The following is a 23,762-nucleotide window of genomic DNA, read 5'->3' on the forward strand; positions in this document are numbered from 1 at the left end:
ACACTCCCAAGCTCATTCTATGAGGTCACCATCACTCTGATACCAAAACCAGACAAAGATGTCACAAAGAAAGAAAACTGCAGGCCAGTATCACTGATGAACATAGCCGCAAAACTCCTCAACAAAATACTAGCAAACAGAGTCCAACAGCACATTAAAAGGATCATACACTATGATCAAGAGGGGTTTATCCCAGGAATGCAAGGATTCTTCAATATACGCAAATCAATCAACGTGATACACCATATTAACAAATGGAAGGAGAAAACCCAGATGATCATCTCAATAGATGCAGAGAAAGCTTTCAACAAAATTCAACACCCATTTATGATAAAAACCCTGCAGAAAGCAGGCATAGAGGGAATTTTCCTCAACCTATTAAAGGCCATATATGACAAACCCACAGCCACCATCATCCTCAAGGGTGAAAAACTGAAACCATTTCCACTAAGATCGGAAACAAGATAAGGTTGCCCACTCGCACAACTATTATTCAACATAGTTTTGGAAGTTTTAGCCACAGCAATCAGAGAAGAAAAAGAAATAAAAGGAATCCAAATTGTAAAAGAAGAAGTAAAGCTGTCACTGTTTGCAGATGACATGATACTATACATAGAGAATCCTAAAGATGCTACCAGAAAACTACTAGAGCTACTCAATGAATCTGGTAAAGTAGCAGGATACAAAATTAATGCACACAAATCTCTTGCATTCCTATACAATAATGATGAAAAATCTGAAAGTGAAGCTAAGAAAACACTCCCATTCACCACTGCAACAAAAAGAATAAAATATCTAGGAATAAACCTACCTAAGGAGACAAAAGACCTGTATGCAGAAAAGTATAAGACACTGATGAAAGAAATTAAAGATGACACAACTAGATGGAGAGATATACCATGTTCTTGGATCAGAAGAATCAACATTGTGAAAATGACTCTACCACCCAAAGCAATCTACAGATTCAATGCAATCCCTATCAAACTACCACTGGCATTTTTCACAGAACTAGAAGAAAAAATTTCACAGTATATATGGAAACACAAAAGACCATGAATAGCCAAAGCAATCTTGAGAAAGAAAAATGGAGCTGGAAGAATCAGGCTCCCTGACTTTAGACTACACGACAAAGCTACAGTGATCAAGACAGTATGGTACTGGCACAGAAACACAAATATACATCAATGGAACAGGATAGAAAGTCCAGAGATAAACCCACGCACATATGGTCACCTTATCTTTCATAAAGGAGGCAAGACTATACAGTGGAGAAAAGACAGCCTCTTCAATAAGTGGTGCTGGGAAAACTGGACAGCTACATTAAAAGAATGAAATTAGAACGCTCCCTAACACCATACACAAAAATAAACTCAAAATGCATTGAAGACCTAAATGTAAGGCCAGACACCATCAACCTCTTAGAGGAAAACGTAGGCAGAACACTCTATGACATAAATCACAGCAAGGTCCTTTTTCACCCACCTCCTAGAGAAATGGAAATAAAAACAAAAATAAACAAATGGGACCTAATGAACCTTAAAAGCTTTTGCACAGCAAAGGAAACCATAAACAAGACGAAAAGACAACCCTCAGAATGGGAGAAAATATTTGCAAATGAAGCAACTGACGAAGGATTAATGTCCAAAACATACAAGCAACTCATGCAGCTCAATATGAAAAAAATAAACAACCCAATCCAAACATAGGCAGAAGACCTAAATAGACATTTCTCCAAAGAAGACATACAGATTGCCAACAGACACTTGAAAGAATGCTCAATATCATTATTCATTAGAGAAATGCAAATCAAAACTACAATGAGATATCATCTCACACTGGGCAGAATGGCCATCATCAAAAAATCTACAAACAGTAAATGCTGGAGAGGGTGTGGAGAAAAGGGAACCCTCTTGCACCTTTGGTGGGAATGTAAATTGATACAGCCACTATGGAGAACAGTATGGACGTTCATGAAAAAACTAAAACTAGAACTACCATACGACCCAGCAATCCCAGTACTGGGCATATACCCTGAGAAAACCATAATTCAAAAAGAGTCACGTACCAAAATGTTCATTGCAGCTCTATTTACAATAGCCAGGACATGAAAGCAACCTAAGTGTCCATCAACAGATGAATGGATAAAGAAGATGTGGCACATATATACAATGGAATATTACTCAGCCATAAAAGGAACGAAACTGAGGTATTTGTAGCGAGGTGGATGGACCTACAGACTGTCATACAGATTGAAGTAAGTCAGAAAGAGAAAAGCAAATACCATATGCTAACACATATACATGGAATCTAAGGAAAAAAAAAAAAAACATGGTCACAAAGAACCTAGGGGCAACACGGGAATAAAAATGCAGACCTACTAGAGAATGGATTTGAGGATACGGGGTGGGGCAAGGGTAAGCTGGGACAAAGTGAGAGAGTGGCATGGACATATATACACTACCAAACGTAAAACAGATAGCTAGTGGGAAGCAGCTGCATAGCACAGGGAGATCAGCTCATTGCTTTGTGACCACCTAGAGTGGTAGGATAGGGAGGGTGGGAGGGAGGGAGATGCAAGAGGGAGGAGATATGGGGATATATGTATATGTATAACTGATTCACTTTGTTATAAAGCAGAAACTAACACACCGTTGTAAAGCAATTATACTCCAATAAAGATGTTAAAAAAAATCAAAAAGAGACAAGAAAATACACCATAGACAAAAGCAACGATATAAAAACATATCTAGAAAGAAGCCATACAAATATGTATATAATCTACATGGAGGCCAGAATAAGAATTTCCTGATTGACTTAGGAAAAAGAAGTCTCAACCAGAATAGTATGTTATGTGTATTCGTGAGGCACAGATATTGTAAGAATATCGATTATCCTTAATTCATTTACAGATTTAGTACCTTATCCATAGCAGCTGATGACAATCAAACATGGGCTACTTTTCCTGTACCCAAAGTCAACCATGGAAAAATTACAGAAGGAACAAAGAAAAAACATTAACAAAAGCAAAAACACAAAACTAAATAATCCCTGAGGGACAATAAGTTTCCACTGAACTGGAACCTGAGTGTGGGCAGGTAGGGGGATGCCCTGAATTGGAGACAGGTCTGTAGCCTGCAAGAGAGACAGATGACAGGATTGATTTGAGAAAAGCCTTTAACTTTGAGCCCTTGATTCTTCCACTGTGCTCTGGGACCATGAATCTCTACTGCTTCACTGAAGGAATCTGAGGCAGCATTTCAGAGCCCGCATGCCAGGAGCATGGGACACCAAAGATTGGGCTGGATGTGGCAGTATGGTCCACAGGCTGTGAAATAACCATCTGAAACTTTCTTAGTGCATGACAACTGGCCTTTTTAAATGATCATCTTAATAGACTATCACACACAGACTAAAAGAGAAAAGCAAGTAACACAGTAGTTGTACAAAAGGACAGAAATTCATTTCTGAACTTTTGGGCAATGTCCCTGATGTCAACAAAGAGAGACCACAGTGAGAACTGTCAGGCTAAGGCACCCCTTCACTAACTCCTCTGGGATTCTGTGGGGCATGGCTGGGGACAGGGATGGATTCATACCAGAGAAGGAAGGAATTGCAGGCCCTGCCAGCAGTCGATGTGAGGACCTTGAGTGAGACCTGACGGGCTCCAAACCACAGAAGAGAGTCTCGCCTCCTTTCCCCTCAGCTCATCTTACCTTCAGCAGCCATCTCTGGGAGGCTCCAGGCAGAAGTGTCCAGATGAGATGTGCCTGCACTTCACACTAGCAGTCTCAGGGAGCTGATGTCTTTGATGTGAGGCCTTGGCCTCAGGTCAGCAGACGGGAGGTACCCAGCACCTACAGGGAGTCAAGAGAAGACACTGAGAGAGGATTGAGAGCAGCATCCACCACAGAAGAGGGGGCCCCAAAGAGCCCTCACTGTCAGTCTCGGGGGACCCAGGCATGGCTGTGAGGCTCAGGGCCCCAGATACTTCTGGCTGGGGGTGCCGACATAAATGAGAGCCAGGCTGTGACACCTGCTGACTCAGCTCAGCAGAGGGAAAAGTCCCAGGACCTACCAAGAGTCAATGAAAGGCCCTCGTGCCAGGTCTGCGGGAAGCTCCCCCGGAAGCACCCCCCACTGCCCACCCCCTCCGCCCCGCCCCTGCCGTCCTCCTGGAGCCCAGATGCACATGACCGGAAGTCACGTCCTCCAAGCCGCGCTGTGGGGGCGAGGCCATTTTTGAGAGCTGAGGTCCGGCAAGGGTGAGCCGCGGGAGGAGTGCCACGTCTCGTCAGGTGTCAAGGTGTGAGGTGACCCCAGTTAGAAGTGCGGGGACACGCCCCCGACACCCCCAATCCCCATTCCCTCCGAAAAGAGGCGGCCACACAGGCCCCGCCCACCCCTCCCCTGCTCTCGGCCCCAGAGGCTCGGGCCTGGCTGTTAGGCCTGAAGTCCATCCGCTTCCCCGGCGGGGTCTCGGGCAAGGAAGGCCTCGCTCTGAGGCTGCTGGACCCTGGCTCAGCTCAGTAGAGGGAGCGCCCCAGGCCCTGTGGAATGAAGGACGGGACCCTCGTGGGGACCGAGGGGCTCCACACCCCAGAATGGCGGCCACGCGGACCCCGCCCCTGACGTCGGCCTGGGAGCCTCCGGGCAGGTCTAAAGACTGAGGGGCTCCCTCAGTGCGAACGCGGACTGACGGACAGACGCGGGAGACCCAGGGAGGAGGGGGCCTTGTCCTGAGGGGCTGGCCGCAGGTCAGCAGAGGGAGGATATCCAGGGCACGGGAGGAGTCAGGGCGTGGACCATCCTCCCCGTCGCAAGGGCACCTCAGAACCCCTCCCCTGTTGTCAGCCGCTTCCTTCTGGCCACACACGGAGGAGGGAGGGCTGCTGTCTGAGAGGGGAGGTGCAGACCAGCAGAAGGCGCGTCCCTAAGCACTCCCAAGAGTCAGCCCAAGTCCCTGAGGGCCAGTGGGGCCGCCAGCCACAGGGCCTCGACCTGTCTGCCGCACGCTGCAGGCCTGGTAAAACTCTGCCATATGCGGCCGCGTGGTCACCCTCACTGCCTCCGAATGAGACTCAAGCAGGTGCCGGCACTGGTGCGAGCAGATGGCCCTCGGGGCAAGAGAGGAGCTCCAGGCTGCACCGGCCGTCCAGGGAGGACCCCGAGTGAGGACTAAGGGAGTCACCCACCCCGAAGAGAAGGGACAAGAGAGAATATGGCCCGTCCCCTCCTGTCAACCCTTAGACTCCCAAGAAAGGACTGTCAGGCTGAGACTGCCCGTAATTTCCTCTGCCAGGTTCAGGCTGAGACTGCCCGTAATTTCCTCTGCCAGGTCCAAGGGAGGTTAGAGCGTTGTTCTGAAGGGGCAGCCACCAGGCAGAAGGGAGGGTCCCAGGACCCTTCGGTGGTGGGCTGAACGCTCCCTCCTTTCCTCCTCCTGGGTGTCATGGAAGATGGTGGTGTCAACTTCAGAGCAGCAGAGGGGAGGGGGTGGGGGTGTCTTGCCAACAACTGTCATCCTGACTCTGAATGGGAACCGTGGAGACCTACCTCCCCTGCCAGCCCCCACTGTCACCCCCGTACCGCCCAGGCAGGGCTGGCTGGCTGTGCCCCAAGGCTCACTCTATCGTCCTCCACAGGGGTCTCAGGGGACAGGCTGAGCAGGAGAACAGGAGCCCTGTGGGTCCTCGAGCAGTGCCCTCACGGACCCTGCAGAGGCGGCCTTGGTTAAAGCCAGGGAGGAATGTCCCTGCTGAAGGTGCTCACAGCATCTCCTTGTCCCTCCCCCAGGTGCCCTCGTTGCCTGCCTTCCTGCGCACACTCCCGCCTGCTGGCCCTGACCTGTGTCATCATGCCTCGGGGCCGGAGGAACAAGCGCCATGGCCGCAAGAAACGCCACCAGGCCCGGGGGGAGACTCAGAGTCTCAAGGGTGCCCAGCCCACTGAGGAGGCGGCGGCGGCAGAAGAGATACAAGAGTCGCCGTCTTCCCCCGCTTCTGTTTCTCGGGATACTTCCCCGAGCTCCCCTGCTGCTGGCACTCACCAGGAGCCTCAGGGAGCCCCAGCCACTACCTCTCGTGATGAAGGGGTTTCATGCCCAGGATCTGAAGAGGGTGCCCAGAGCCAAGATGAGAAAAGTGCAGGTACCTCCCAGGCAGCACCTTCCATTCACAGCAGTTGCAGAGATCCTCTGATCAGGAAGGTCAGAATGTTGGTGCACTTCCTGCTGGAGAAGTACCACACGAAGGAGCCCATCCCGCAGGCAGCACTGCTGAAGGCTGTCAACAGGAAGTACCAGAAGCACTTCCCTGAGATCCTCAGCAGAGCCTCTCAGATCATGGAGGTGGTCTTTGGCCTCGAGCTGAAGGATGTCGACCCCAGCAATCACTCCTACGCCCTCATCAGCAAGATGGCCCTCCCCAGCGAGGGAAGTCCGAGTGATGAGTCGGGGCCTCCCACATCCGGTCTCCTGATGGTTCTCCTGAGCACGATCTTCAAGAAGGGCAACCGTGCCACCGAGGAGGAGATCTGGGAATTCCTCAGTGAGTTGGGCTTGTATGCTGGGAGGAGGCACTGGATCTTCGGGGAGCCCAGGAGGCTCATCAGCAAAGATTTCGTGCAACAGAAGTACCTGACGTACCGCCAGGTGCCCAACAGCGATCCTCCGCGCTATGAGTTCCTGTGGGGCCCGAGAGCCCACGCTGAAACCAGCAAGATGAAAGTATTGGAGTTTATGGCCAAGTCCACTGGTACCGTCCCCAGTGCCTTCCCAGATCTCTATGAGGAGGCTCTGAAAGATGAGGAAGAGAGAGCAGCAGTGAGAGCCGCAACCAGGGCTGCAGCTGTTGCTGAGGGCAGAGCCCCTTCCAGGGCCAAAGCCCGCAGCTCCTCCCACATGTAGGGAGGGAGGCCGCCGGCAGTTTGCTCTCTTTGTTTTGGAAGTGCAGAGTAGTAGGGGTGGAGGGAACAAAGTATAGATCTTATTTACCTTCCTGTTTTAAACTAGTAACTTCTATATATTATTGATTGATTGATTTAGGTTTTTTCAAATTTTTTTTCTTGTAATAGATAGTGTGTTTTCTTAAGAATAGGAATTCGTGAATGACATTGCTTGCGTATCTATTGCTGTCTAAAGAATTCTAAAGTTACAGTTTTGGTATATGTAAAACAAATTCACGAACCATCTATATTTTCTGTATGATCCAGAAGTAGAAAACATGGCACTGCAATAGAGATTTTCATGGAAATGTGAAAGGCGACCACAGAAAATATTTAGAAACAAAAAATGGAGAAAACAGAGAGTAAAAGCCATTTAACTCATGGTTTGCCTTACTTCGTTTAAACTTTCTTTTGGTAGAAATAAAAGATACTTTGACTGATTTAGCTCATTTGTGAGTATTTGTTTGTTTTGCCCTAGTGCACTGCATATTCTCTGCTACCTACTGGATTAAAAATAAACTCTGATGGGAGGGTGGTATTTTGGGGGTTCACAATAATCATATCAAAACTGCCATTCATCAAAAACCCAATATTGCTTAATGAGTATGCCACTGCTTTACATGTAGTACATAACATTCCAAAATTCACGCAGGATAGGATTTAGCAGACTCTCTTTATAGGTGAATAACTTGCAGATTTCTCAAGTTCACAAGGCTGATTTAAGTGACCTTGCTGGGTCTAGTCCCCTGGTCTGGAATAGTCTAGAGCCTACACTCTTCCACTCCTCCCAGCCTAAGCCAGACCTTACGTCTTTTAATTCATTTTTCTTCTCACCACTCCAAAATGTATCTCATGGGATAAAAGGGGCCCTGTTCCCAAAGCACTGTTCTGGAATACTGTAATAGTAACGCTGAATAAGTGAATGGTATGAATAAAAAAAAGTTTTCCGGTGACAATGGGGTCTTCTACATATGCAATGTCAGATACCCTGAAAAGACCAGCATCTCCTCATTTACTCTTCAAGTTTCTCAGGGACATAAAAGCCTTGGTTTAAGAGCTGTGTCCTCAGGTCAGTGGAGGGAGGAGTCCCAGCCTCTGATCGTTACTCAAGGTGAGGACCTTAGAACAGAAGGGGGCCCCACAAAGTCTACCCTTTCTCCCTTGTGTGGCCATGCGCAGAGCTGTCTGTCTGAAGGTACCCCTTCTTTTCCTCCGGGGCAAGGGTGGAGAGGTTCTCAGGGAGGTGAGTTCCTTGGTCTTGTGGCAGCATCTCCAATTCTGCCCAAGTAGGAGATCCTAACAGGCCTTAATTTGCTTCAGAGTGAGGACACTGGGTGCTGATGAGTGGATTCCCCATAACAAAGGGGACCACACAGAGGCCCCCGGCAGGGGTAGCCAGGGAATAGGTCTCTTATCTCCCCTTCTGGTGTCTCAGGAAGGTGAAAGCCTTGGCCTGAGGCTGGCAGACAGACAGTAGGGAGGGTGGAGTCCCATATGCTACCTGAAGTCAAGGTAAGAAACCTGAGTTAGGACTGAGGGGCCACTGACTCCAGAAGAGTGGGGCCTTGTAAAGTCCTGCTCCTCAGAAGACCCCAACAGCTTTGGACAGATCTGGTTCATCTTGACTTCCAATTCAGAATTCCCAAGAAGGTAATGCCTTTGTGCTGAGGAGCACAGCTTCAGGGGAGTGGAGGGTGGAGTCCTGGGTCTGGTCAGGCATCACGATGAGGACCCTGAATGAGGAGCAAGAGGACCACTCACTCCAGAACAGAGGAGAATGCAGAGTCCCGCCCCTGAGGTCAGCCCCAGGAGGCCCAGGACAAAGCTTTCTGGCTGACCTGCCCCCTCTTTCCACTGGGGGTGGTCTCGGGGAGGCGAGGGCCTTGGTCTATGGGGAACAGCCTCACTCAGTAGAGACTGGAAATCTAGTGACTCTAAATGAGGATAAAGGGACTCCACCTAGAGCAGAGCCCTGCCACTGGATACCTCCCCTTGGCAAATCCAGGAATGTTGGCATGATGCGCCCCACGCCTTTCCTTTTAGAGCGTCTCAGGTAGATGAGGCACTTGGTCCCAGGGGCCAGCCTCAGAGGAGCACAGGGAGGAATTCCAGGTCATGCCAAGAGTCGAGCAGAGGACCATGAGGACTGAGGGAACCACCCAAATCATAAAAGCGGGGACGCCACAGAATCCCTCCCTTACTGTCGGCCAGGAGTGACCACAGGCAGTCATGCCCACGTGAGGCAACCCTCACATCCTCCTAGGTGGTCTCAGGGAAGTAAAGGCTGTAGTATGAGAGCACAGGCCTCTCTAGGTCACGGGAAGAGCCAGCGTAAGGACTCCGAGTGAGGACCAAGGGGAACGCACAACCGAAAAGAGACAGGAACAAACGCATAGCCCCACCACCCTTTCGGCCCGGGGAAGCCCCAGGCAGGGGTAGTTCCATGTGTCACCCACTTGCCTCCGGCTCTGGAGGACTCAGGTCGGTAGAGGGAAGAGTCCCAGATCCTGACAGAGTGAGGACTATTGAGGTCACAAACCCCAGAAGAGCGGAGCCCGGGGAATCTTGCCCTCTGTGTTAGTCCTCAGAAGCCCCTCAGAAATAGCTGTGGCTACACGTGGCCTACTCTGACTTCTGCTTCTGGGGACTCAGGGTGGTGAGGACTTTGCTCCGAGGCTGGCTGACTCAGCACAGGGGAAATTTCCAGGTTGTGCTAGGAGTTGGGGTGAGGACCTAAGGCTGTAGTGGAGCATGAAAACCATAACAATGGGGGCAGAACATCATCTCTCCCCTGCTGTCAGTCCTGGGAGACGCCTGGAGAGATGTCAGGCCGAGCAGAGGCAACCCTTAACTCCTCCCAGGGTGACAGAGAAGTGGGGACAGTAATAGGTGAAGAGAGGGAGAAATGATAGGTCTTCCCAGGAGTCAAACCGAGGAAGGGCCTGAGTGAGGACCAGCGCGGCCAAGCATAATAAGGCCTGGATCTGCCGGCCCCAGCGTCCTGCCTTCAGAGACCACAGGTAGACGTGGGACATTAGGCTACCCTCACTTTCTTCTGTTGGCTCTCAGAGAGCGGTGGGCCTTTCTATGAGCACATGTCCTCAGGTAAAGAGACAGGAGCCACAGGCCTTCCCAGGAGTCAAACTGAGAACACTGAGTGACGACTAAGGGGAACATGCCCCACCCGCTGAGCTGTGGGGACGACAAAGAGTCTAGCCTTGCCCCTGCTTTCAGCACTTGAAGGCTCAGGACAGGGCACATATATACAATGGAATATTACTCAGCCATAAAAAGAAACGAAATTGAGCCATTTGTAATTAGGTGGATGGACCTAGAGTCTGTCATACAGAGTGAAGTAAGTCAGAAAGAGAAAGACAAATACCGTATGCTAACACATATATAAGGAATTTAAGAAAAATAAATATCATGAAGAACCTAGGGGTAAGACAGGAATAAAGACACAGAGCTACTAGAGAATGGACTTGAGGATATGGGGTGGGAGAAAGGTAAGCTGTGACAAAGCGAGAGAGTGGCATGGACATATATACACTACCAAACGTAAGGTAGATAGCTAGTGGGAAGCAGCCGCATAGCACAGGGAGATCAGCTCAGTGCTTTGTGACCGCCTGGAGGGGTGGGATAGGGAGGGTGGAAGGGAAGTTGACGCAAGAGGGAAGAGATATGGGAACATATGTATATGTATAACTGATTCACTTTGTTATAAAGCAGAAACTAACACACCATTGTAAAGCAATTATACTCCAATAAAGATGTAAAAAAAAAAAAAAGGGTCATGTACCAAAATGTTCATTGCAGCTCTATTTACAATAGCCAGGACATGGAAGCAACCTAAGTGTCCATCAACAGATGAATGGATAAAGAAGATGTGGCACATATATATAATGGAATATTACTCAGCCATAAAAAGAAACAAAATTGAGTTATTTGTAGTGAGGTGGATGCACCTAGAGTCTGTCATACAGAATGAAGTAAATCAGAAAGAGAAAAACAAATACCGTATGCTAACACATATATATGGAATCTAAGAAAGAAAAAAAAAGGTCATGAAGGTCCTAGGGGTGAGACAGGAATAAAGACACAGACCTAGTAGAGAATGGACTTCAAGATATGGGGAGGGGGAAGGGTAAGCTGTGACAAAGTGAGAGAGTGGCATGGACATATATACACTACCAAACGTAAAATAGATAGCTAGTGGGAAGCAGCTGCATAGCACAGGGAGATTAGCTCAGTGCTTTGTGGCCACCTAGAGGGGTGGGATAGGGAGGGTGGGAGGGAGGGAGACGCAAGAGGGAAAAGATATGGGAACATGTGTATATGTATAACTGATTCCCTTTGTTATAAAGCAGAAACTAACACACCATTGTAAAGCAATTATACTCTAATAAAGATGTTAAAAAAAAAGGACAAATACTACATAATATTGCTTATATGTGGAATCTAAAAAAATAAAAAGAATGATATAAATGAACTTATATACAAAACAGAAATAGACCCACAGACACAGAAAACAAACTTGTGGTTACCAAGGGGGAAGAGGGAGGAAAAGGGGGGATAAATTAGGAGAATGGGATTAAGATATACACACTACTATATGTAATACAGATAACCAACAAGCACCTATTATATAGCACAGGGAGCTATACTCAATATTTTGTAATAACCTATAAGGGAAAAGAATCTGAAAAAGAAAGAAAAAAATATATATATATAAAACTGAATCACTTTGCTGTACACCTGAAACTAACATAACATTGTAAATCAACTATACTTCAATTGAAAAAAAAATCCACGAACAGTTTCCACACCATACCAGAGTGATTTCTCTAGAATGCAAAACTGATCATATCAACCTTGTGTTTAAAATCCTTCAGGACTTCTGTACTGACCTTGTGCTAAAATCCATAAAGTCCAGATGCCTTGGTTTGGCTTATGAAGTCAACCATGGTCTAATTTCTGACTGGGCTTATTGTCCACCCCTCTTACCCACAGCCATACTGTTTTTATTCCTCAGAACGTACAATGCTCTATCAAACCACAGGCACTTCCACATTGAATTCCCTTTATCTGGAAAAAATGTTATTGCCCCACCCCCCCCAATAAAACTCACCTATCACCTCCGTCACACAAATTGTACTATCTTTCTCTCTAACCTATGCCCCACCTTGCCTGCCAAACCCTCTTCATTGCTCAGGGCTCAGTTTAAATCCACCTTTTTCCTAGAAACCTTCTCCAAGACACAGGAAAGTTAGGTTCCTCTCTATGTCCGCTCATCCTTAGTTCTTTGGGCTTACCCTGTTATAACATTTGTCATCCTTCTCTGTAATTATATATATTTAGTTACTTACATACTTCAGGACACAAAATCCTTGAAGAGACAGACTATATCAAGTTTACTTTTATACCCCCAGAACCTATTATAGTAGCTCGACCATAATAGTTGTTGAATAAATTCATTCAACCAATATTTGTTGAGCCATCTACTATGTAGCTGACACACTATTAAGTTCTGAGTTTACAAGTGATACTTGGTATCTAAATTCACAGACTTATAAGTTGGGGAAGATGGGTTAAATGAATGAGACATATACATGAAGGCATGAGGGAGTGAATAAGTGAATGGGTGAGTGAATGAAGCCCACAAACCAAGATTAGTACTAGCTTGTCCATAAACTAGGACATGTGCGGCTCTTCTGTTTTGGAGTTGCTCCTCTTTATCAGTAGACAAAATTATATAGGAGGCAGCCTGGAGTTAAGAAAGAAAAGAAGAAAATTGTCTTTTCCCAAATCTAAGTTTGGGTGAGAGTCACAAATACCCCCATACATTCTTCTGGGAATTACTAAAAAACATACAGGATTTCTGCTCTTGACATCAAGCAAGAAAGACAGGGCAGGTTACTGGGAAAAGAAAAGGTAGAGAGGGGGAGTAACTGGGAATCAAGCCGCAGAAGGAACTCCCCAGAGGGTAGGCTTGGGTGGCTGGCTCAGTGGAGGATTTAGAGTGTCAGAGGGCAACAAGAGGGACCTGGGCTCCTGGGCCCCAGCAGAGAACAACAAGGAAGAAATAAGCTTTACCTACATCAGATGGTTTTATATGGCCAAAATCAGGTGATCTTGGAAGAAAGTATGTATGCATGTGAACCTTTGTACCCACATTTCTAAACTGAGGATATTACTGGTTGTGAAGAATAAACAAGATCACATTTAAAAAGCATTTTGTGACAGAAGTCTTAAATATATTACTCACTATTTAGATTTCTATTTTATCCTTTCCTTTGAGTGACTAATTGCTGCTTCTATTTGACTTCTTCCTTCTTTTAACTCCCTACCCTACAGCTCACCCTATCTGTGGTTGTAATCTATGAGGACAGAGCAAAAGCCTCTATTGGTCTTAGTGGGCAAGATCCACAGTGCCATATTTGGAAACCTAGGGAATGATTCCAAAGACTGAAATCAGGACTTGTTTAAGCAATAAAGATGTAGGGTGTGAAGGTGCAATTTATGCTATGATAATCTACCCAAATATGTAACTTAACATGAAGCAAACTGGAGAATCTCATCAACACCTGGTCTCGCCTACAGTTGTATGATTCCTAGTAAATATCTCTCCAGAATAACTTTATAGCAAGAGTCTACTAAGCATTAGAGGTAGAGACCATAATTTTCACCAATAGCTATTCTTTCTTTCTTTAATTTCTTTCTTTCTTTATTTTTTGGCTGTGCCACACCATATGGGATCTTAGTTCCCCGACCAGGGATCGAACCTGCACCCCTTGCATTGGAAGCACAGAGTCTTAACCACTGGGTCGCCAGGGAAGTCCCCCAACATCTATTATTTAATCCTTCCTTTTATGTACCAGAATATGTCTGTACCTACCAATTTTAGAGACTACATTTCTCAACTTCCCTTGAAGCTAGGTGCAGTCATATGACTAAATTTTGCCCAATGGAATGTGAAATGGAAATGATGCATTTTTCAGATGACATCCTTAAAAGGTATTTACCTGTCTTCTACTCTTTAACCTGCTCTTCCTTGTTCTGAGAAACTGATCCAGAAATGAAAGTCCAGTACTGAGGATGGAAGAGACACCCACTATTTCTAAACCACTTCTCCACAATAGATAGAAATAATATTTCTATCTTATTTGGGCCACTGTATTTTTTAATCTTTTACAGCAGCACTACCTATACCTTAACTACTACACTATTCATATAAATCAACCAAAAAAAACCCCTAGCAGTGAACAAGAGTGGAAAAGTTACCTTGTATGTCTGAAGGAATACATCTGTCCATGCCCGTTTACTCCAGGTTTCAAACTTTGTAATATCTGTAACAATAGAACGCTTTTCCTTAGGTATATTGGAAAACTTGGGCAAGGTATTAGTGGAAGACTATAAGAAATAAAATATCACAACATTAATTACAATGCAAGGCAAATGTAAGTACAAAGTTTTAACTACTTAGTTAGCATACAATTTTTTTCTTTTAATAAAACCTTTACATGTCTTTTTTTCCCACTCATCCAGATCTCTAATTCCCCATGTGCCAGTAATAGAAACTATCAACACAGGTAACTTTCTGGAACTCACAGCCCCTATTTCATGTTGTAGATTTATTCAAACAATGTAGCTACTAGCTCACTCTGTGGCAGAAGTGGTAGAATGAGATGCAAAATTATTCTGAATTCTGAACCCCCAAAGGAGCCACACCCTTTGGATGAAGCCACAGGAACTCAGCAGAGTGCCAAAGAACAGGCCCTTGGCTCTTCTACTAATGTCATGTGGTGACTATAGTAACACTGCCACAACTAAAGGAGCGTTGCCTCAAAGCCTACAGGCTTCTCAATAATTAATAATTCCTCAATAATTCCTCAATAATTAATAATTCCTCAATAATTCCTCAATAATTCCTCAATAATTAATAATTCCTCTTCTCAATACGTTTTCATAAAATGAATTGTATAATTTGAAAAAAAATGAATATCTTGTTTAATTTCTCCCTATTCTCCTCTAAAACTAAAGAAAGGAAGTGGCAAGTGGCAGGGAAAATAAACCAGTATTTTCTTTGAAAGATATACAGTCTAAGGATGTATTTTAAGAAAAAATTTAAATTAGCACAGACCATTCTTTATTTCTAAATCCCTTAAAAGAAGCAATTACCTGTATATTTAAGAAAGCCATGTAATCATTTCTGTATGGGAACTCCACAGAGACTTTTAGACAAATACAAATATATACTGTCCAGAGAGGCATAATCCTTAGGATATTTCATAAATAAAAAATCAAAGATTCTAAAATAAAATCTAACAAAGACCAAAAACCAGTAAATTCAATAACAGTGCAGATTTTTCCAAGAAATTAAATTCGCTTACTGTAATTTCAATACACTTCTTACAATCTTCTGGTTCAAGCAGAAATTCTGGCAGTACATGAGAAATACATGCTCCTTGAGCACTAAACTAAAAAAAGAAAAAAACATTATTATAGCATAATACGATCAATCTATTACTTGCATTTGAACTTCGATGAAATTATTTCAATGTCATATAGTTTATATATGTATTGAATTTTAATTTTCAAATTTAAAATTTATATAATTAATTTAAAACTTTCCTTAACAATGAAATGTGCATATGATGTTTCCTTTGGAGGATTAATAGTGAGAAAGAACTTACTAAGTGCCTATAGCCATACACATCTACCTTTACATGTTAATGGGACACAGACAGTTATATGACTCGGACCCTATCGTCAAGACCATTTTATTGTTGTTATAATATTATAAAACTGAAAAATACCTGCAAAAAGTATGAACACAATAGAACATCTATTAGATAGATCATTAATCACCCTATGTTCATTGAATGCCTATCACCACATATGCCTGAATATAGAAAACTCCAATGTAACATAATCCATCGCCTATTTTTCCAGAGAATATCTTTGATTATATAAATTTATAGTATCTGAAGCAGCAAATATCTATTTATATTATTATATACATGTAATAGCATATACATGTATATAATTTATATTTTAAAATATATTTTTTCACTGTCATATTTCTTGAAATGTTTTTATCTGAAGTCTTCATATGCATGTCCACTACCACCATAACCACTCTATAGCCATCTAATACAAATTTGGCAAGAGTGTTTTCCGGTGGGGATTTGGGTGTTTAGGTCTAACTCATTTAGTGAGCAGAGAAGGTCACTTACCGTAAGCATTTAACAGAGAATTTACCATAAGCTTTTAACAGAGAATGCCAGATCTAGTACTTAACTCTATAAACACCCTCAGCAGTTTGCGGTCCTGTAACTAGTGAAAAGTGGGAAAAAGTAAAAGCAGAAAGATGATTCTGAAAGCTCAAACCTTAAAGATAGTACAGATGAATAAGAGGAAGGCCATGTTTGTGGGAGTGGAAGGAGACAGCTTGGTTCCAGAGTTGTTAAGCTTGCTGTGGCCCTGGGCCAGTCAAAGCTAGTGGAAGAAATCGTGTTGCATACATAAAGCTCCTTTGTTTGGAAAACAAACATCATTCCTTCTCTTTGATTTTGACGCATTTCCCATCTGCATTTGCATTATTCCTATGTATCTTCATTACACTGGAATCACTATAGGTTTAAATAAAATCTAATTTTAATGGTACACCACTCCTTAGCAGAAGTAGCCTCACTAAAGCCTATGTAAGAATTCAATGAGATGATGTCCATTAACTTGAAATCCTAGAGGTAAAACAAACAGCTCAGAGCCTTATGAAGAAACTGGAATACTTCCTTGCATGCAAAGCTAAGACAGGACGTCAGGAGGAAATAGTTGCTTCTATCAAATGCAACTGAGAGCCTAAGGAAAACTATCAGGGAACCACTAAACTGAGAGTTTCTTGAGGGAGACTACACGGTATTCATTTGAGTATTCCATAGTGCTCAGCAGAGAGCAGGCCCTCAGTAACACATTGAGGCCAAAGAATGCATTTTTGCATTGGTGAAGACAACAGGCCCAAAATGGAGCTGCTTATACTAAGCCCCACTTCACCAAATCAAGACTTCTTACAGTTTTGGCTCTCCCAGAAATGGAATCTTAAACCAGTCAATCAGAAATTGCCTGATCAGCACTACTTACGTTATCTGCCTGACAGACACCTGTCATTCCCTAAAGTAAGCTTGGAATAACCAATCTGCTTTTTTTGCTGTAGGGGCAGAAAACTTTTCCTTTCTTCCCTTCTAAATTCGTTGGCTGGTCGAATAATCAAATTGACATAAGACAGATTAACAGGGGAAAAGAACAAATTTAATTACATACCTATGGGAGCCCCACAAAGACATGAAGATTCAAAGGTAGTCAGGCAGTTGAGGTTTACATACTATGCTGAGCTTCGGAGAAGTGGGTAGGGATCTGGGGCTTCAAAGAGGAGGAAGGAAATTCATGGGAAGATGGGAAGTACAAGTGTTTGGTAAACAAATATTTGCCAAGCCATGAAAATAAGTCTTTCTGATGTAAAAAGTTGTTGCTGGTAATAGCTCTCTTCCTGGTACAGGCCCCTTATCTAAATTCTTTTAAGCAGTTAAGGGAGAGGTAAAATGCTTTTCATGAGTCTGCTGGTTCTCAATTGCCATTAGCTCAAAACAATCCCCACGCCAAAGTGGGACATTTGGGGGTGACATATTCTGTTCCCTCTCACTGCCTCAGTTCAACTTCCTGTTCTTGCCCCCTTCTGCCTATAAAAATCTCTTGCCTTCAGAGCTCCTTTCTATCTGCTAGATTGAATGCTGACTGACTGATGAATTGCTGAAAGCCAGGAAGAGCTTTAAAATTTACTCAGCTGAATTTTGTTCTTTAACAGCACTTTACAGAGGCTGTTATGAAGTGAGGGGTAGCAGAATAAGGCACCCTAAAATATGCCTCTTTCGCATATCAATTATTTGGAGAAACTGCAGAGACAGGAGAAGTTTTGAAAACAGAGTAGAAGTTATCGATTTGTAAGGGAAATCTACATTTCTAAAGCAAATTTACATTAGAAAGGGGGCCTGCACCAGGAAGGGAGCTATTACTACAGATAACTTTTCCACACCGGAGACTTATCTGGCAGGGCAATCTATCTTTACCAAACATTGCCTCCTCTCACCTTCCAGTAAATTCCACCCCCCTGCCACCCTTTGAAGCCTTAGACCCCTATACACCTTAGGTCAGGACTGCACATACACCTCAGTCCTCTGGCTGCCTTCTGAGTCATATCTCTCTGAGGCTACCATACTACTTACATAGGTAATTGAGTATGTTTTTTTTCCTCCTGTTAATCTTTTATTCTTGAGGTTCAGCCAAGAACTTAGAAGGGTAAAGGAATAATTAGTTTTCCTCCTCTACATGAGACTTGTTCCATTCTTTTCATTTTGAATATATCTCAAGGCCTACCTTCATCAAACGATAAGACAATATTTACAATTATGTTTTGTCAATAGATTTTATGTGTGGTTAGTAGTTTTACAGAGTTGACTCTTATAATTGATTTGATTACATTTTACATTTGATTACATTTATGCTAGGTTTTCTATTTGAACCTTCTGAGATTACAGAGTAGAAGAAAATTAATTGAAATGAGTTATTAAATTTTAATCTACAAAATTATACTTTCTCATTTACTGTGTAAAACATATAATTTCACTTGTACAGAACTCCTCACTCACTGACATCAAATTTAAATGGGAAAGCTAATAACATTTATGATTATTTTGAACTTTAATACATTTATTTCCATAATGAAACATACACACATATCTTGGATTAACAACCCAATTCTATTAACCATACTGCTACTTTCTAAATGTTATCACAGCTAACATATCCTGATAGACATGTATTTGCTGATAAAAGAGCAATAAATTTGAATAGCTTGGCTTTAATTCCAAAATCATTCTTCCATACCTGCATCCTCATACCATAAGATGTCAAAACAGAAACCACCCACGTTAATGTTAACACTACTGGGAGCTGTGACAATAATAATGCTCCAAGAATAACATGATGATCACAAGTACCTGTGATCTGAAAACTGATTTTTATAATGCACAAACAATAAGGATTTAAGTAACGAAACTTCCTTCTTTTGTTCACAGTTAATACACCATTAGATTTTAAAAGCACAACGAACTTTCTAAAACAAGAAGAGCATTAGAATTTTTGCCTTACTGAATTAGAGCATTTAATTTATTGCATGAATCATCAAGGACCAAGTGTAGGAAGTGGTAACATTAAAAGTCATGTGCTTTCTATTTTAAACTCATAAAAATTTAAATAAAATTCCCATTTTATCTAATGAAAACACAACAACCTACAGACTGGGAGAAAATATTTGCAAATGATGTGACCCACAAGGGCTTAATTTCCAAAATACACAAACAATTCACACAACTGAATAACAAAAAAGCAAACAACCCGATCAAAAAATGGGCCAAAGACCTAAATAGACAATTCTCCAAAGAAGACATACAGATGGATAACAGGCACATGAAAAGATGCTCATCATCGCTAATTATTAGAAAAATGCAAATCAAAACTACAATGAGATACCACCTCACACCAGTCAGAATGGCTATCATTAAAAAGTGTACAAATAACAAATGCTGGAGAGGGTGTGGAGAAAAGGGAACCCTACTACACTGTTGGTGGGAATGAAAATTGGTGCAGCCACTATGAAAACCTCCAGTACGGAGGTTCCTCAAAAAAGTAAAAATAAAGTTGCCATATGATCCAGCAATTCCACTCCTGGGCATATACTCAGACAAAACTATAATTTGAAAAGATACATGCACCCCAATGTCCATTGCAGCACTACTTACAATAGCCGAGACATGGAAACAACCTAAATGTCCATTGAAAGATGAATGGATAAACAAGATGTGGGATATATATACAATGGACTATTACTCAGCCATTAAAATGAATGAAATAATGCCATTTGCAGCAGCATGGATGGAACTAGATATTATCATGCTAAGTGAAGTAAGTCAGAAAGAGAAAGACGAATACGATATATCACTTATATGTGGAATCTAAAATACGACACAGGGCTTCCCTGGTGGCACAGTGGTTAAGAATCTGCCTACCAATGCAAGGGACATGGGTTCAAGCCCTGGTCCAGGAAGATCCCACATCCCACAACTAAACCCGTGTGCCACAACTACTGAGCCTGAGCTCTAGAGCCCGCAAGCCACAATTATTGAAGCTTGTGTGCCTAGACCCCACCACAATGAGAAGCCCATGCATTGAAACAAAGAGTAGCCCCCACTCGCCACAGCTAGAGAAAGCCCACAAGCAGCAACGAACACCCAAGGCAGCGAAAAATAAATAAATTTATTAAAAAATAAATAAAATAAAATACAACACAAATGAACATATCTACAAAACAGAAACAGACTCACAGACATAGAGAACAGACTTGTGGTTGCCAAGAGGGATGGGCGTGGGGGAGGGAAGGATTGGGAGTTTGGGATTGGTAGATGTAAACTGTTATATACAGGATGGATAAACAACAAGGTCCTACTGTATAGCATAGGGAACTATATTCAATATCCTGTGATAAGCCATAATGGAAAAGAATATGAAAAAGTATATACATATATATGTATACAACTGAGTCACTTTGCTGTACAACAAAGATTAACACAACATTGTAAATCAACTATACTTCAGTAAAAAAAATTTTTTAGGAAATAATAACTTTCATATGAGAAAGTAATGTTAAAAAAACACCAAATTGAATTCTGTCTAGAGTAATCGCTTAGAAACTTGTTAAATATGTATGTAAATGCTGTTTACTTCTATTAAGATCTTATTTTCTGAAGAAAAGTAGTCTTTTCCTTATGTGAAAAGTAAGTGGGATTGAATAGATGATCTTTGGGTTCATTTCCAGTTTATTTATTATTTTTAATTTGTATTGGAGTATAGTTGCTTTACAATATTGTGTTAGTTTACACAGTACAGCAAAGTGAATCAGCTATACGTATACATATATCCCCTCTTTTTGGATTTCCTTCTCATTTAGGTCATCACAGAGCACTGGGTAGAGTTCCCTGTGCTGTAGGTTCTCATTAGTTATCTATTTTATACATAGTATCAAGAGTATATAAGTCAATCCCAATCTCCCCATTCATCCCACCCCCTTCAATAAATTTTTTTAAAAATAAAAGACACACTTGACAAATACTGGTTTTCTGGCATTCTTATAACAACAAAACATTTATTTCTAATAGAACAGATTTTTAAAATATTCTATTTCCTGAAATAATATCACAAGAGTCAGTTTTTAGTATGTCACTAATGGTTATCCCACTGGAATAATTTAAGAAAACATTTTGGCATATGAAAGCCATAGATCATAATTTATTTAAATAATAATCTACTATGCATCATGTAATACACATTTTATTATTTCTAATACTTTTTATCAACCAAAGAAGTTTAAGAATTATTATTGTCAATTTTACAGATATTGAAATTGGAGCTTAAACAGGTTAAGTACTTTGTACAAAGTCACAAAAGTACAAAAGAGCTAGAATTTAAGTCTGCATCTGTCTGATTCAAAAGTCATGCTCTTTAATCCACTTCACTGCACTGTTCCAGAATCACTTCTTATGCTGTTGCTTTGAAATATTTCCATTCTTAGATGAAACTCCATTAAATAAGATACTATAATGGTCATGCAAAAGTAAGAAAGATATAAAGTTTTTAAAGATAAAAGAAGTGAAATCACAAATGGAATTAAATTTATTGGGCTGGCCAAAAAGTTTGTTCCGTTTTAAGTAAAAATAGACATTTTTCATTTTCACCAAGAACTTTATTGAACAATGTATTCATTAACTGAATGAACTTTTTGGCCCACCCAATACTTATAAAGGGAAGAGAGTTAGTTTTTCTAAGTATATTTATTTTGGTGTATGAACAATTTGTTTAAAAATCAATGAGTCCAACAGAATGGGAATGGTTCCATAAAAAACGGTATCTCTTTGTAATTAAAAGTGATGTTTGTAAAGAGTTTTTAACAAAACAGGGAAATGTTTAAGTTAATAAAGCAGGATTAAAATATGTTTAGAAGGGAATCTCAACTAAGAAATAAATATGATAAAATTGACTTGAAGGAAATACAGTAAAATGTTAACCGAAGTTAAAAAAAAAATCAATAGAATTAGAAAGTAACAGTTATAGTAGTCTTATTTTAAGTGATATCCTACTTTACAGTTTCAATGAGGGGTACATGATGTTTAGATTCTGCTTCTATTTTGAGTTTTATATTATGGAAAATACAAATCAAAAACGTTTATTTTTCAATGAAAATCACATCATAAAAATGATTACTGGTTATAAACAAATGAAATTATATCAAAGGATGTTAGGTACTGTATTAGTCTGCTCAGGCTGTCATAACAGAATACCATAGGCTGGGTAACTTAAACAATAGAAATTTATTTTCTCACAGTTTTGGAGGCAAGAAGTCCAAGAACAAGCAAAGCAAGGTGCCAGCCAATTCAGTTTCTGGTGAGACCTCTCTTCCTAAGAAGACAGCTTAGGGTCCCACCCTTATGACATCTTTAACCATAATTACATCCTAAAGGTTCTATCTCCAAATACAGTCATAATGGGGGTTAGGGCTTCAACAAGTGAATTCTAGGGAGACACAATTCATTCTATAACAGGCACAAAAGACAGGAAACATTAAGCATATTACTTTGAATACAGCAATATAAAATTTATTGTAAAATACAACACCCAATTTATATATATATTTTTAATAACAGAAGACACATGGCATTGTTATGGTCTGAAATATGTGCCTCCAAAAGTCATATGTTAAAAACCTAACCCTCAGTATTCCAGAATGTAATTGTATTTGGAGTTAAGGCCTTTAAAGAGGTGATTAAGGTAAAATGAAGCTCTTAGAGTGGGCCCTAATCCAATCTGACTGGTGTCCTTATAAGAAGATGGAGTTTAGACACACAGAGAGACACTAGGGGGGTGTGCACACATAAGAAAGACCATGTAAGGACACAGAGAGAAGGCGGCCATCTGCAAGCCAAGCCAGAGGCCTCAGAAGAGAACCAATCTGCAGACACCTTGATCTTGCACTTCCAGCCTCCAAAACTGTGAGAAAATAAATTTCTGTTGTTTAAGGCTGCCAGTCTGTGGTATTTTGTTATGGTTGTTCTAGCAAACTAATATAGGTATTATGGAATAAATGTCTTAAAGTTATTTTTAAGACTTTATAGTTTAATATCATACATAATGTTCAATGTATGACATTCATAGTACATACCCCACCTTTCTCCAACTTGACCCTCTCTCACTAGAATCTCTCCTAGAATGCAAATCCTTTACCTTTTCTTCTTTTACCCCTAATTTTTATATTTCACAAAATTTTTCTGTTTTATGACTGTCCTGATATCCAATTTCAAAGTTTTATTTCTTTCACCACATAAGCTCAAAAACTAAAGCTCTGTGAGTGACAATGTTAATAAATAAAAGTTTAATGAACATTGGCCACATTCCATGTTATCAATGACCCTGGGTGTTAGAGATGCCAGATGAATGAGATGTGCTTCCTGTCCTCAGAATGCTTAAAAATTAGTGGGGTACACAGATTCATGAATAAGTCAGTGGTGTTGAAAATAATTTACATAGTTATACACAGCTGTGCTGTTTTCCTTAACAGAATCTTCCTCATTCTCCCACTCAGACTGGTTGTAGAGGAACAGGAGGAAATGTAGACTTGGATCTTCACATATCTTAGTGTCTTCTAACCTGAACAGTCT

At 41.9% G+C, this 23,762-nt stretch overlaps 2 protein-coding genes across 2 annotated transcripts in view; one reads left to right on the forward strand and one right to left on the reverse strand.

Moving 5' to 3' along the window:
* CFAP47 (cilia and flagella associated protein 47) overlaps nt 1-23,762 on the reverse strand; it is a 516,906-nt gene that overhangs the window by 279,421 nt on the left and 213,723 nt on the right. Inside the window, 2 exon segments of the mRNA XM_073798895.1 lie at nt 14,224-14,352; nt 15,333-15,419. Coding sequence (XP_073654996.1) covers nt 14,224-14,352; nt 15,333-15,419 — 216 coding nt within the window.
* On the forward strand, nt 5,855-6,904 carry LOC117310387 (melanoma-associated antigen B4-like). Its single transcript, XM_033849943.1, has one exon. It carries the CDS (start codon nt 5,855-5,857, stop codon nt 6,902-6,904), a length of 1,050 nt encoding a protein of 349 aa, XP_033705834.1.

The sequence above is a fragment of the Tursiops truncatus genome, chromosome X, assembly GCF_011762595.2.
Source record: "Tursiops truncatus isolate mTurTru1 chromosome X, mTurTru1.mat.Y, whole genome shotgun sequence".
Lineage (NCBI taxonomy): Eukaryota > Metazoa > Chordata > Mammalia > Artiodactyla > Delphinidae > Tursiops > Tursiops truncatus.